The 15,722-nt window shown below is 38.3% G+C and overlaps 2 protein-coding genes across 2 annotated transcripts; one reads left to right on the top strand and one right to left on the bottom strand.

The window, feature by feature from the left end:
• On the top strand, window positions 1-1,973 carry LOC109237243. Its single transcript, XM_019403522.1, has 4 exons — window positions 1-419; window positions 1,009-1,156; window positions 1,237-1,333; window positions 1,418-1,973. The coding sequence occupies exons 1-4, from the start codon at window positions 142-144 to the stop codon at window positions 1,693-1,695; spliced, it is 801 nt and encodes a 266-aa protein (XP_019259067.1). The 5' UTR covers window positions 1-141; the 3' UTR covers window positions 1,696-1,973.
• LOC109237242 (nuclear pore complex protein NUP62) lies at window positions 1,968-15,449 on the bottom strand. Its single transcript, XM_019403521.1, has 9 exons — window positions 13,666-15,449; window positions 12,725-12,806; window positions 11,536-11,614; window positions 11,043-11,165; window positions 10,566-10,643; window positions 8,354-8,457; window positions 3,897-3,984; window positions 3,678-3,776; window positions 1,968-2,370 (listed from the first exon to the last, which is right to left on the bottom strand). The coding sequence occupies exons 1-9, from the start codon at window positions 15,260-15,262 to the stop codon at window positions 2,275-2,277; spliced, it is 2,346 nt and encodes a 781-aa protein (XP_019259066.1). The 5' UTR covers window positions 15,263-15,449; the 3' UTR covers window positions 1,968-2,274.
• Window positions 15,450-15,722: the final 273 nt, after the last annotated feature.

The raw sequence follows: 15,722 nt of genomic DNA, 5'->3' as shown, positions 1-15,722 counted from the left end.
AAATGTTACACATCTCCCTTTTTCTTCATTCTTACGAAAAGTTGTAGATACCTTCCGCCCACACTAATACACTATCTCACTTCTGAGAGTTGACTTAAAAGGATAAGAGGAAAACCATAGCATTTAGAGTAAAACCAAAACATGGGGGGAGGAGCCATGTTGCCACCATTTACAAGTACAGTAGGACAATCCAACAACTCTTCCAGTTTTAATTCTCCCCATTCTTTGTCATCAATTTGTAACACATCATTTGAAGAATCTTGGGTCAAGAATCGGTGTATTAATTATGGGCCAAGAACTGAGACTCTTGATATTGAATTATTTGATGAAAAAGGAACAAAAGGGTCTCCTTGTAACTGTGTATTTGGTTCTGTGCCATCTAGCTTGGAGGTTGAAAAGGCCATGTCTGATCTACAAAGGTAAAATGATCAAATTAGTCATCTTTGCTATTATGAGAAAGCTAATTGATTCTTTTCTTCTTCTTTTGGGATAGTTTATTGGAGTGCTTTGACTAATTAATAACTTTCTTTCTGTGCTTCCAACATAGCTTGTACCAAGTCCAAATTATGTAGGAGGGTTGTAGATTGATACAACAACATACCGAGTGAAATCGTACAAGTGGGGTCTGGGGTAGGTAGTATGTACGCAAACCTTACCCCTAATAGACTGCCGGCTCAAGGAAGCCAAATTCTGGCGAATCTTTAAATACTGAAGAGAGAAAAATAGGTATAGAGGATTTATGAAGCCAAATCTTGCTAGTATCGGATAAATAGTTAATTGAATGGTTTAAATTATCCAAATCTGAAATCCATTTCTCCTTGCATATTTTCATGTGCTAATACTCATGCTGATATGGCGGCAAGATAAATGTAAGCTATAATGGGTCTTCCAAACTCACTAATATTAAAAGATCAAGAATTCCATTCTATGGTAATTAGAACCTTTCAACACTTTTCCCAGTTTGGATCTAACAATTACTTGTCTGAATCTGTTATATTGTTTTTGCAGTTTCATGAGTGGGTGTAATGACCCTAAAGAAGAGATGAATTGGCCTAAAGCGATGCTAAATCCACATCAGTCGACTCTGCTGCAGTCCCATGGATATGCAAGATTTTATGATGCTTTTCATATGCTTCAAAATGAACCACCAATTCAGGTGTGACATTTTATTTCTGCATTTGATATGTCATTATATTGATCTATATATGTATCTGAAGGGAGTTTATTTGCATGTAGAGATTGATTGTTTCCTTAGCTAGTGATAGAGCTGTTTGGGAAGCTATGATGAACAACAAGGCAGTTCAGAATCTTCAAGGCTCACTGATTTGTGCAGGTTTACATTGATCATATTCTTAACTCCTTGCATGAAAATATTGACTTAAGCTGTTGTTTTCGCTCTTCTACTCTTTTTATACAGCTGAAGGGAAAGAATCTCAGAGCTCAACTGAGGAGTCAGACATCGGATCCCTGGTAGTGAAATGGATTATGGGCATCACAACTTCAAAACTCGCGGAGCTGATCCAATCAGTGGGATCATTGTTGAGTGAAATATTCAGTGAAATACTTGAACCAGCCAAGAAAGAAAAACCCACTTCAGAACTGTCTGATCTCTTGGAAGAGAAGCTTAGATCTTCTTTCCTTTTATCAGTTGTTCTGTTGTTGATTGTGGTCGTGACAAGAACCCAAGGAGCTTGATCAGCTTCAAATCGCTCATGAGCGTTTTATATAACAAATTTGCTACATGCTTTCATATAGAGGGGGAAACAACCCTATTGTGAATAATTTTTCATAAGTCGCAATTGCTTCCCTCTCCAGGCATTCTTTTTGTTTAGATTTGTTCCCAACGACAATCTCTTGCTTCTCGTACAGGGCATTATTCTGAAAGTAGTTCCTTCTTTCCAAAGTTCTTTTTGTGATGAAGAAGAACTCTGCTCAACCTTTTAGTAATATTCATAAGAGACCAGATGTAACAATGCAATCTGTTAATTTTAGTTTTTCCTGAATTTCCTCTACATTTCATTTAATCATCATTGTCTTGAAAGCAATAGGCAAAAAAAAGGAAGATTTTGAACAAGGCTGAGCACCATTTCAGAAAACTAGATTTTGCAGCACTTCAATCACCACTCAGATGTGAGGCCTTTGAAAAGTATCACGATCTAACATCTCTGACTGAAAACTAATGGCATACACATAGCTGGAAAAGAGATCCAACAAGACTCGAGAGATTCCCTCAGATTTGTACTTCTACATGAAACTGTTCACAGCACCTACCGATCATCGAGTCAACCATAATTTAGGGCCCGTTAATTCACGATTGGCAGCAGATCCTTCGCTTGCAAGCTTCTGAATACGAGAAGAGAATTCTTCAGCCTGAACAAATGTAAATGGTATCATTAATTTCTGATATGTAAGGTAAATTTAGAAAGAACCATAACTCCTCTATATTCAGTTTATTAAGGTTTGGGTTCAAGTCTAAACTTGCATCTAGGCGACGCCTTCAACAAAATTAAATCTATTCACAAATGAAGAGTAGAAAACAGATCTGTAATGGTACGCTATGTATTAATCAGTATCAGTAATAGTAGATCCCTAAAGCATTCACTATGTGGTACAAATTCAGCTGTACCTAGACAGAAGCAATGAATCTACAAAGATAAACTGAAAATGAAATGGCAGAATAGCACCTATTATTGCTTCTCAAGTCAAAAGTCATTTGACATATAAATACATATTATGACAAATTAACAGAAACCTGAATAAAATTGAGTGGTGCTTAACAGAATTTAGTTAGCTTACTAGAACAATCTTTGGGCATAAGGTAGAGTTTGGGGTAGTAGAGAGAAGAGGTATAATGGACCTTTTGCCCTAAAGTAGATGCGTGGGAATATAACCACAGGCTTCAAGAAAGTGATTCCCACCGGCAAATATAATTCATCAGATTGACAAGGCGAGGTGGTGATGCCTTCCTAAATCTTTGAACCACATGTAGGTGTTGTTTTTCGACAATACCTTTTTTAGCCTCTAACCAAAACTGGACTCTTCGTGTCTATCCATAAGAATTAAATTCAAAACCTTGTCCTATCTATAGATTTTTCTCTGGTGCTTGTGAATTTAAAATGGATAGTAAATTGAATTAAATGGTTAGAAACTTAACTAGATTAGTATATCTCACCCTGCAAGATCAATGATTCTCCAATTTAGCACTTACAAGTGCATATCATACCCAACCTTACCGTGCAACATCAAGGACACTTAAGAAAATCATAAAAGAGGCATTTTAACATCATATCAACAAAATGATCAAAAAAATGTAAAGGGAAGACGAGTACGATTTCAGCTGAATCGTCAAACAGCTGCTAATACCCCGCATACTCTAAATTACTTTATAAAATTTATCTCCTCTGTTAAAAATTGTATTAGGGATGGCAATGTCTCCTGACAATATCTATTTCACAAATATAGAAGTTCTTGACTTGTACGGAACAATATCGCCATTTTTGTTCCATAAGATTATCTGGAAGATTGAGTTGAAAAACTAAGACTTCCCTTTTTTTTCTTTTCTTCCACCTCTCTCTCCAATCACATTGTTTACTAGTCCAGCGTACTTACTTTTCATTCTGATTTCATTTTTAGGCTACAAAACAAGAGCCAGAAAAAGCATGAGAGGCAATGTTCACCTTTTCATCAATCCACATCAGTGAACTCAATTGATTGTTTAAGATTCGGACAACAACATCAAGCGGTGTCATTCCATCTGGTGCCTCAAGTTCTCCACCCTAAATGAAATAGAAAAATAAACATAAAAATATAAAACCGGCATATTGTATAAACTTTACACCATCTAGTCATAACGCTAAGGTCAGGGGTGGAAGCCAAAATAAATGAAGGTACAAGACCTGGCTCGCATTAAGTGTATTAATGATTGACTTGATCTGTTCTGTCATCTTCTCCATTTCCCTCTCCACAAACTCAGCCTGTTCATACCTGAAATTTCACCAAGTCCTCAGATATTGATGCATTATAATACGTCTGGGTGGAGGATTATAGGAGAAAAAAGAGGCAGAAAGAATCTACAATTAAGAAAACCAAAGTTTAGTTCTCAACTGCACAAGGTAGTGGACGAGCTTGCTTCTGTTTGCTGGAGTAACTAAAGCACAGATCAAATCAACAGTTACCTTTTATGGCCTGACTTTTTTGCACTAGCAAATGGGTAATATCACCTTCACATGGAAACCATTGCCGCTAAATATATATACTTTTAATCTCCAGGTTAATAAACTTAATTTTTAGCATGAAAATGTACTTCATTCTCTGTTACTTATTACATATATAGAAAGAAGGTTCCTTTTTTTAAATAAAAATGCTAATTTTTTAACAATAAAATTTTTAAGTGAAAACTAGGCGAAATCGTAGCGTGGTACAATTCCAAAAGTACACAAGTGCAACATGACAAACAAGGTAGCATGGCACGGGCTGTGGACATTGTTGAAAAATGTATAAAACCAAGAACTAAGCAACCTCGATTCTCCTTTCTTTTCTTTCCCCACTGCCTCATTTTATTTCTTGTCAACTCCCTTATCTCTTCAATTCTTTTCATTCAAGCTTCAACGCTCATCATGTCCACATCCAGCAATTGGAATAAAACGAAGAGGCTGCCGGATCTTCGAAAGGGGATAAAAATAATTTGTTTACATGGTAGTTATTGGATAATATAAAAGAAATAGATCAAATGACAACCATTCCTTGGATATTTGGGGGAGACTTTAATGCTGTTCTGCAATTGCAAGATAGGAAGCATGGAAGTCCAGTTACAAAAGCTGAAACTCAAGACTTCAGCAATTATATTCAAGAGTTAAAGCTGAATGAACTGAACTGGGAAAGTGACTATTATACTTGGTCCAACAAGTAGGATGGTGGAGACAGAATATGGAGCAGAATAGATAGGGTCTTTGGGAACTATCAATGAATGATGCAATGGGGGCATATAGCAACTGTGTATGAGCTACCATTTATCTCTGATCATGCTCCTATGTGTCTGACATTTAATGAGGTTCAGAGAAACAGGAAAATTCCTTCTAAATTTTTTAATGTCTGGGCTGATCATGAGAGATTTATGTATGAAGTACAGCAGATCTGGAACCAGAAATTTCACAGGCAGAAAATGCAGAATGTGCGGATGAAACTCAAAGCATTGAGGATAGTATTGAAGAAACTTAATGTAGAAGAATTCAAGTTTATTAAAAAGAAGATAGAGCTGGGCAGAATTGAGCTGGAACATGTGCAGAAAACCATAGATGCTGATAGCAATTATGATATGTTAATGAAAGAGAAGGAGTTGATGCAGAATTTGGAGAAATGGAGTATGATTGAAGAAGGAGCTTTGAAACAAAAAGCCAGGGCAAAATGGATTTAATTGGGCGACTCTAATACTAGATATTTCTCTCCTGTAATGACAGAAAGGAGCCAAAGAAAGCAAATTGTAGAGTTGCAAGCTATTAGTGGTGATAGGATAACCGATACAGAAAGTATCCAAAGGGAGATAGTTGAATTCTATAAGTCACTGATGGGAACTGCTGCCCAAACACTTCCTGCTATAGATAAAATGGTTATGTGTAATGGAGCTAAACTCACCCAACAGCAAAGAATTGAGTTATGCAGAGATGTGACTACAGAAGAAATCTATGAAGGGTTGTGCTCTATAGGTGATGATAAAGCACCTGGTGTGGATGTCTACAATGCATTTTTCTTCAAGAAAGCTTGGCCTATTGTTAAAGATGAAGTCATAGAAGCTGTTATGGATTTCTTCAAGTCTGGAAAGCTGTATAGAGTCATAAACTGTATAGCTATAACTTTGGTGCCAAAGGTGTCTAAGCCTAAAACTGTTAAAGAATTCAGAACTATAGCCTGTTGCACTGTCCTGTATAAACTGATATCCAAGGTCCTAGCAGCAAGGATACAAAGTGTTATTGGTACAGTGATCAATGAAGCTCAAGCAGGATTCATACCTGGGAGGAAGATAGCGGATAATATCATATTGGCACATGAACTGGTGAAGGCTTATACTAGGAAAAACTTATCTCCTAGATGTATGATTAAGATAGATCTTCAAAAAGCATATGATTCTGTGGAGTGGCATTACATGAAGCAAGTGAAGGAGGAACTAGGATTTCCCCAACTATTTATATCCTGGGTTATGGAGTGTGTCCAGACAGTTAACTACTCAATTGTAGTGAGCCAACAAAACCTTTTAATGCTGCAAAAGGACTGAGATAGGGTGACCCTATGTCACCATACTTATTTGCCATTGCAATGGAGTACCTAAGCAGGAATCTGGCTAGTTTGAAGGAGGAGAAAGAGTTCAAATATCACCCTAGGTGTGCAAAGCTTGGGATCACTCACCTAAGCTTTGCAGATGACTTGCTTCTATTTGCTAGAGGTGATTTGAAGACAGTGAAAGCAATCTAACAGAAGTTCAAGCAGTTCACTCAAGTCTGGTTTACAAGCAAATCTTAGTAAAAGTGAAGCCTATTTTGGAGGTGTTCCTGTGGCAGAAAGGCAGCAAATCCTGCAGATGCTGGGACTTGCAAATGGTGAACTACCTTTCAAGTATCTAGGAGTTCCCTTATCCACAAAGAAACTGAGTTTAATGCAATGGCAACCTCTTATTGATAAAATGATTGAGAGGATTACTTCTTGGACTGCTAAGACTCTATCATATGCAACGAGAGTCCAGTAAGTCCAAAGTGTATTGTTTGGGATTCAAGCTTTTTGGGCACAACTGTTTATCCTACCAACAAAGGTGATTAAATTGGTAGAGGGGATATGCAGGTCTTATGTCTGGTCTGGGGCAAATGAGATCACAAAGAAGGCTTTGATAGCCTGGGATAAAGTTTGTTTACCCAAGGCAGGAGGTGGACTTAATATAGTTAATCTGAAATGGTGGAACAAGGCAGCTATTGCCAAAACCTGCTGGGATCTAACTCGTAAATAAGACAAGTTGTGGATCCGCTGGATTCATACTTACTATATCAAGAATCAATAAATGAGTACAATGTCAATACCTCAGCAAGCATGTTGGATGGTAAGGAAGGTAATTGAGGCACATAGTGTACTGGAAGCTGGGCAGTTTTTACCAAACCAGAAAAAAAGCATGATCAGACTAATATACCTTCATTTGCTTGGTGACTACATAAGGATGGAATGGAAGTCATTGATGTTTCACAATGCAGCGAGACCAAAGGCAAAAAATAATGTGGCTCATGGTTGATGGTACAGGGAAGATTGATGACATGCGATGAGCTAGCAAACAGGAAGATTAATGTTAATACAGAATGTGCAATGTGCAGAAAAGAAGTGGAAACAAGAGACCATTTATTTTGGCGGTGTGAATATATTACTCAAGTATGGAGTAAAATGTGTAGCTAGCTTGGTAGGCAATTTCTGGGAGTTGACAATTGGCAGCAGTTCCTACAATGGTCAATTTCTGAAGCTAAAGGGAAAACTCAGCACGCGCAGGTGTTTAGAATGATATATGCATAAGTAACTTACCACATATGGATAGAGAGAAATAGATGTATCTTTGAGAAGAAACATAGAACATGGGAGCAGATTTCAAAGGAAATAGCCTATATAGTTAGTGTTAGAGTCACTCCTAGAAACAAATCTTTTGTGTATAGCCTATGTTTCTAGGTAGTATAGTTAGATAAGTTTAGAGAAGAATAGCAAGCTGTGTTAGCTATGCTATAGTTTTGTAATTGCTACTTGGTGATTAATGAAATAATTTAGTTACCAAAAAAAAAAAGAAATAGCTCCAGAAAATTATCTTTGAAGCTAAACCTGTTGTGATTAACAAAACAGATTAAATCAGGAAAGTCTATAGAATCCGAGGAAAAAATCCAAACAAAAAGAACCCTCATTTTATTGGTTGGAATACGTAGGAACTACTCTAAAGCACATATATATGCTAACTAACTTAATTATCTGTAAAGCGGTTTACAAAAGAATGTATTAAGAAGCAACTTTAATGTCTCAGCAGATGTTGCAACGTTTAAGCTTCCACGAAAAAATTCTTGACCATTTGCTATTACATGAAAGAATGGGCTTGTCATCTCAATTACTTGTTACTTATTTCATCTTCATTACTACAATTGAAATTGGCTCATTAAAATGGAAACAGAAGACAGCAACATAATGCATTTTATCATGCTTGTTTAAGGTCATTAACCACTCAGTCAAAGAAATGGAATGAGATTTGTGCAGCTAATACAACAAGCTGGATACAAATTTCGGAAGTCCATTATGTGATGGCTTCAAAGAAACAAAAGCAAAGAAGATTAACCAAACATGCACTCACATTGCATCCCTTGTTGAGACAGCTTCATCATCAAGAATCACACCTCTCTCATCTTTGTAAATTCTGTCAGCTTCTTCTTCCATGCTTTGCAATGCCTTGTCAACCTAACAGAAGTGACAAAAAAGAGAATGAACTTCTGATATGACATCATTCCAGAACAAGTTAGAGCATAGTGTATACATAGAATCAACAAAGTTAATTACCGATGAGTATCATAAATGCACGGGGTTATTACCATAGTAAAAAGGTGTTGGCCAGTCAAAAACTCCCATGTTCAGCAGATGAAAGTAGCGAAAATGAGGATATTGAGATGGATGTGTGGGCATACTAGGTTGGATAGAATTAGGAATGAAGTTATTCGGGACAAGGTGGGAGTGGCCCCTGTGGAGGCAAAGATGCGTGAGGTAAGGTTGAGATGATTCGGGCATGTTAAGAGGAGAAGCACAGATGCCCCTGTCAGGAGATGTGAGAGGTTGGCTTTGGAAGGTGAGAGGAGGGGTAGAGGTAGGCCAAAGAAGTCTTGGGGAGAGGTGATCAGGCAGGACATGGCGCAGCTTGAGCTAACCGAGGACATGACCCTAGATAGAAAGGTGTGGAGGTTGAAGATTAGGGTAGAAGGTTAGTAGGTAGTCGTGCGTTTTCGATTTAGTTTTCGGTACCCCTTTCATATTCTCTGTTGCTATCTTCGATTTAGTTTTCTAATTATTTGTCTTGTCATTACTAGCTATCAGGGCTTCTCTCACCTTCTTTAGCCGAAGGTCTATCGAAAACAGTCTCTGTGCCTCCCAGGGAAAGGTAGGATGTACGCAGCCTTACTTGTTATCGGTACCCCTTTCATATTCTCTGTTGCTATCTTCGATTTAGTTTTCTAATTATTTGTCTTGCCATTACTTGCTATCAGGGCTTCTCTCACCTTCTTTAGCCGAGGATCTATCGAAAACAGTCTCTGTGCCCTCCCAGGGTAGGGGTAAGGCTGCGTACATCCTACCCTCCCCAAACCTCACTTGTGGGATTATACTGTGTTGTTGTTGTTGTATATGTCCCTTAAAATGATAATCACTATAAATCACAAACCAGGAGTTACAAGAAAGAAAACAAAGCAACTGCTAAGCACTGCCTTAAGTAGGTAGTGAAGATCCGCCCAACAGTTAACACAATACTCATCATATATAAAACAATAACAACAACAACCCAGTGAAATCCCACTAGTGGGGTCTGGGGAGGGTAGTGTGTACGTAGACCTTACCCCTATCTCGAGGGGAATACTCATCATATATACTTACAAGGTAAACACTATTATGCCTTGCCTCAGTCCACCCTCAACCATGGATGACAGATTGAGAAGATTTCAGAAGATCTAAACTTATATGAACTTGAAATATGTGTTGAATTGACAATTCATTTCGCCAAAACATGCCCTTGTTAAAGGGGTGAGAGGTGGATGGACTAATAAATCCTTCTAAATACTCTATAAATTTAACATACTCTAGTCAGATTCTTTGTAGGAAGACCTATGATGCGTAGAAGTGAAATATGACAGCTGGAATTGAGTAGCGGTACCATAGTACTAGAGATAGAAAGATATCTGAAAAATTGAAAGGCAAGTTCAATAGAGCGGGACAACCATGTTACACGAGAGTGATCATTAGGCCTATCTAATGATTGAGGACCGGGCAGAATAAAGCACGTTGAGGGAAGTCCTAAAATCTCTCAACATCAATGCATACTTAGCCATGATTAAAACACAACGGAAGCAAAGGATCAAACTAATTCTGATTAGACTAGTTATACGTGCAAGAGAGTATAAGATATAGAGAACCACTGAGTTGCCTTAAAGGCAAAGCATTTTGTACCGGAATGTAGTGGTCCCAGGCAGAACAGGATGAATAAGATTAAAGTAGCGACCTTAATGGAACTGGAATGGCATAGTTCTTGATACCGACTAATAACAGCTTTCTTCAATGATACATTGACACTAGAACATATGCACGAGTTGGGTATCAAAGAATCTCATTCAATTACCCCAGACACATCAACCAAATTAGGATTTGGAAACACGTCTTCAGAAGACCATTTTACCACCAATATTTTGGTTAAAATTGCACAAGATGAGATAAGCCTGGAATGCTTTCACAATCACATAAAGTATTAGACATTAGATCATGAAATGAACGACTCAAATTGCAGGAAAAGATAATGCTCATTAAGTAACCTCTTCCTGATGAGTCTCAATTAGCTCCAGTTGTCGCTCTAAGCTGGTTTGTGTCTCAACAACCTTTGCAACTTCACTCTGAGATAGTAAAAACGTAATTGCAGATGTCAAATTTACTATGAAAAATAACTGAAGACGCAATTTAAACAAGTATGTTTAACCAAACCATAAATAAAGAACAAGGCTACAATCCTTCTAGTAACTCTATTAACAGAAAATTAGCGGCAGAGCTTAACTAGGATGAACATAGTGCTCCATTATTAATCTCAAAGAATACGAGTAGATCTCTTAATAGGAAACATCTACCTAACTGTTGTACAAGGAAATTTGAAAAAAATTCTCACCACTGAGGGGGGTTTGGGGGGGCTTAGAGCTAACTGAATACAGCAGATACAAAATAGAAATGCATTTACAGAGATCATGAATTACATCTGGGATTTAAAGAAGAATGCTGACTTTAAATAAACTTCGAGTTACCTCTAGTCTGAGAAGAATATCACGGTTCTGCAAGATCCTTTTGTCCCAGTCCGCTATTGCATTAGCCTGCTTTCTAAATTTTGCAGTGCGTTCTTGCAGCTCAGCGTTCCATTCCTTGATGATCTTTCATTGGAATAAGGAATATGCAATAAGTTCAATAGGTAACGTAACTAACAGGAAAAAGTGAATTCCTCAACAAGAAACAGGGATGGGTGATGATCCACTGAAAAAGCCTCGAAAACCGACCAAGAAAATACTAAAGTTACTGCCTCTATCACCTATCCTCCCTTGTGAAGTGTGTTCATATAATTAATTTTTTGCTAAACATCGTTCCGCCAAAAAAAAAAAATGAAACTTCGGCATGTTCAAGGAATCAAGCCTATAGTTCAATACATGTAATCCAAAGCTAAGTGCATTGTATCAAACTAGAATTTGACTAACAAGGGAGAAGATAGTGAAAAACATACTACCCAATTTTTAGCACATATATTACCTCTTCTACGGACTTTCCTGTAATTTCTGAAGGTAATTTCGGTGTGGAAGTGGCAGCTACAGTAGAAGTTGAAGTAGTCCTGCAGAAAAAGGGACAAACAAAATAAGGTTCAAAGTCAAGCTAATGCACATACAGCAGGTCACAGCAAAATTTGAACTCAACTGATTAATAGATTCGCTAATTAGTTGCAATTAAATTCTAAAAATAGTGTTTTTAGACAGTTAGACGTGAGCAGGGAAAGGAGAAGCAGAAGAACTCTTTAATTCATAATAGAAGAGACTCTTCTCTTTACTAAATAAAACTACCACGGAAGCAAACAGAAGCGAACTTATTTGATATTACTACTTCTTTTAATAACCATATTTTTTTTTATATTTTTACAACTGAATCCAGCCTAGGTGATTTTTGAGGGGACTAATTGTGACTAGCGCTGCACTATTCTACAAATTCATGATAAACGTTAAACAGTATTGACAAGCAATTCTAGTTTCTTCTTCCCCATTGACTTCTTTGTGATCATTGGAACTTCTTTTGGGGTGGGATACAATAATGAATTTACTAATGTTGGAAAACAATACAGGTAGCATCCAGAGAAAAAAGAAGAAAAACAGAACCTACATTCTTCTGTACAGATAATACTTAATAGCCTTTCAAAACATAATAGCCAATTGCCTACACTAATAGAAACCTTGTGGGTGCTCCAAAAATTAACCTTAGTAAGCCTAACATGATCCAATTTCGAGCTTTAAACTTGATAGTTCTCACGATGACAGAAAGAAACTCACATACTTCCTTACAAGATTTGAGGAATTTTGTGAATTAGAAGAAAGCAGTTAGGAGAATAAGAGACCAGCAAGCCATACAAAAACTAACAGTAACTGGATAAGCTTTCTACAATATTTGGAGGCCTAATGATCTGAAAAGTCAATCAGTGGAGGACTGCGAAGGGCCGAAAGCTTTTTTGAAATAAATTATTACAGTGTTACATCACAAAGAAAAACCAAAAATGCTGCTCCATCCAACCACACACGCTGAAGTGAACTCATCAACTATCTACTGCAGTCACAAAGTCATTCATTTACTTTTCACTTTTCATCTACAAAACTCTCTTCACTGGGACATAACCCAGGGGCTTTACTCAGTCAGATAAAAAGGTTTTAAGTTACTTTACAATAAAGCAAATACATACCCACTACTAGCAGTTACAGTCAAGGCTGATGATGTCGGAGCTGCTGCACTTGTTGCAGCGCCAGAAGTTGTGCTTGGGACACCTAAGGAGTAAGGAAAAAACCTTATAATAAGCATGATATTTAACAAATGACACTTAAAATTTCATACCTATGAATTGCTTGAAACAGGACAAAGTAACATAGATGCCGGGGGGAAATGACATTATCAAACCAGAGTTGCCACACTTACTTACAAAATTGATTTACTTGATAGTACTCCCTCCTTCCCAAAATTTTAGTCTGCTTTGCTTTATGAGGGTCAATTTCACCCTACCTTGAGCTTAAATAGGATGATAATTTCATTCTTTGAAAGTAATAACTAAATGTTTACGAACTACAAAAGTATTATCACTTACTATTTTTCATCAAAAGAACAGCAAAATACATGTGATAACTTAGTCAATGATTTATTTGGCTCTTATAGTCACAGCAATTCAAAACAGAAGATAAACAATGCACTATTCATTTCAGAATGTGTAAACGATTAAGCAAACTACTACCATCAGTCCTTGTAAACGTATTAAAGTTCTTCAAGAGATTTCAATATGATCTCACAATGTTGTTCTTATCCTAACAGATCAGGTATATAGTGCTCAGTTTTGTAATTACTATTGAGATTAAACAACCCAGTTTAAGCTCAAAAGAGTTCTTCCTCAATTCGATGTGTCAGTTTAGCTCAGCATTGCTTTGCCTTTCCATTTTACTTTCTGAAGTCATAAACGAATCCACCAGTCTGGGTGTGAAGTTTCCTTAACAACTAACTTCACTTCATTAATCAATTAAAGTTCTATTAAAGTATATTGGCCACTATAGTCCAATCATAAGCAAGTTTAGTTAACATATGATACAACAGCTACAATATGGACAACAGCATTCAACCAAAAGTATGAGTGAAACTTACTAAAGCTTGGCACAGCCACAGTTGATGCAGATGTTTTGCTAGACAGCGAAAAACTTGTGGTTGGAGCAGCAGCACTTGTTGTTGAAGCTGAAGAAGAGGGTGCAGCATTAAATGCAGGAAATGCCAGAGAGGAACCAGTCCCGGTTCCACTAGTTGTAGAAACAGCAGAGGAAGCTCCCGTAGCAGTTGCAGTGGTAGAAATGCTGGTAGTAGTAGTAGTAACTGTCGAAAACAAAGGCGATGAAGCAATTGGAAAACCGGTACTAGCAGGTTTGGACACCGGGGTTGCACTTGAAGAAGCAGTACTGGAAGACGTATTAAATGGAAAAGCAGTAGTCAGTGAAGGAGCACTCGAAACGGCTGCAGAGCTTCCTGTCCCTTTTGTAACTGAAAATGACAGAGAAGTAGAAGCTGAAAAAGGCGATGGCGATGATGAAGAGACTGAAGCTGGAGTGGTCCCAAATGCAGTTGAAAAGGAAAATGCTGGTGTAGGTGAGCTAGACGCTTTCGCTGATAATGAAAATGCAGGTGCTGCTGAACTTGACGCTGATAATGAAAATGCAGGTGCAGGTGAACTAGACGCTATCGCTGATAATGAAAATGCAGGTGCTGCTGAACTTGACGCTGATAATGAATATGCAGGTGCAGGTGAACTTGGCGTTGATAATGAAAATGCAGGTGCCGCTGAACTTGACGCTGATAATGAAAATGCAGGTGCAGGTGAACTTGGCGTTGATAATGAAAACGCTGCAGGTGCTGCTGAACTAGTTGATGACGTGGCGAGTGAAAATCCCGGTGCAGAAGATACCGAAGTGGTGGTTGCAGCACTTGACAGTGAAAATGACGGGGCAAAAGATGCTGAACTGGCAGCTGCTGAGCTGGCAAACGAAAATGCCGGTGAAGAAAATGTGGATGCTGATGAGGTCGAACCAGAAAAACCGAATGGAGTGGTGGAAGAAAAAGTAGTGCTAGTAGTAGTTGCTGCAGTTGCAGTAGAGGAAGCAGTTAATGTTGATGAAAACAAAGAAGAAGAAGAAGAACCAAATAAGCCCAAGCTCGAACTTGAACCCGAACCAGAGCCCGACCCAAACAAGCCCGGCGACGGTGTACTTGACGACCCGAAAAGTGCAGAACTACCGAAGGGGGATGAATTGGCAGCGGCGGTAGCTGAAGTTGTCCCAAACAATGAGGAACTACTAGCAGATGTAGTGGATCCGAACAGGTTGGTAGTGGTACCAGAACCGGACGAAGATCCGAATAAATTTGAATTGGTACCCGAACCGGAAGAAGATCCGAATAAGCCGGGTGTGGGACTAGAACCAGAAGAAGCACTAGATGAAAAGCCAAACGACGCTGTAGAAGCACCTGTAGACGAAGAGCCGAAACCGGCGAAAGAAAAGGAAGGACCGGAAGAGGCTGAAGAAGCAGAAGAGCCAAATCCAAAAGGAGCAGACGTGGCGGGGCTAGGGTTAGGGTTTGAGAAGGAAAATGGGGAAGAAACGGTAGCAGCAGCGGTGGTAGGCGTGGAGGAAAAAGACGGGTTTGAAGAGAAGGAGAAGGGCGAAGAAGAGGAGGAGAATGAAAAGCCTGTCGACATTGTTATCGGAGCTACGGTGGCGCGTGTATCCTACTTCTTCCTTGTTCAAAATTCACCGCCGGAGCAGGAAAGGAAAGGAGAGTAGCAGCAGGGGATAGTGAGGGTTTTTCAATGGGCGAACTGCGTAGAGAATAAGCCGAGCAGTTGGCCCTCTCCAATTTCTTGTTTTGAAATTTTTCCCCTCCAACTTATGTCTTTGGACAATTTTAGGAAACAAAGATTTTTGAAAAGAAAAAAAGTTCATGCAAAACAAAAAGAATTTGCGCATTTGCTGACCCAAACTAAATGTCATATTTCAGCTATTAATGCTCCAAATAGAATAAAGTCCATGTTGGACATAGTCTATGGAACTCTTGAAGCGTAATAGACTAATCGGTTCCAAAGATAAAACTCCTTGAAGAAGGAGAGGAGCAAATGTTCAAGATGGTCATAATAAGGAGGCAAGTGCTTTATAAGAGCA

This window comes from Nicotiana attenuata, unplaced genomic scaffold (genome assembly GCF_001879085.1).
Source record: "Nicotiana attenuata strain UT unplaced genomic scaffold, NIATTr2, whole genome shotgun sequence".
In the NCBI taxonomy this organism is placed as follows: domain Eukaryota; kingdom Viridiplantae; phylum Streptophyta; class Magnoliopsida; order Solanales; family Solanaceae; genus Nicotiana; species Nicotiana attenuata.
Note: the sequence above shows the minus strand (reverse complement) of the source record. Positions and strands in the feature narration are given on the sequence as shown.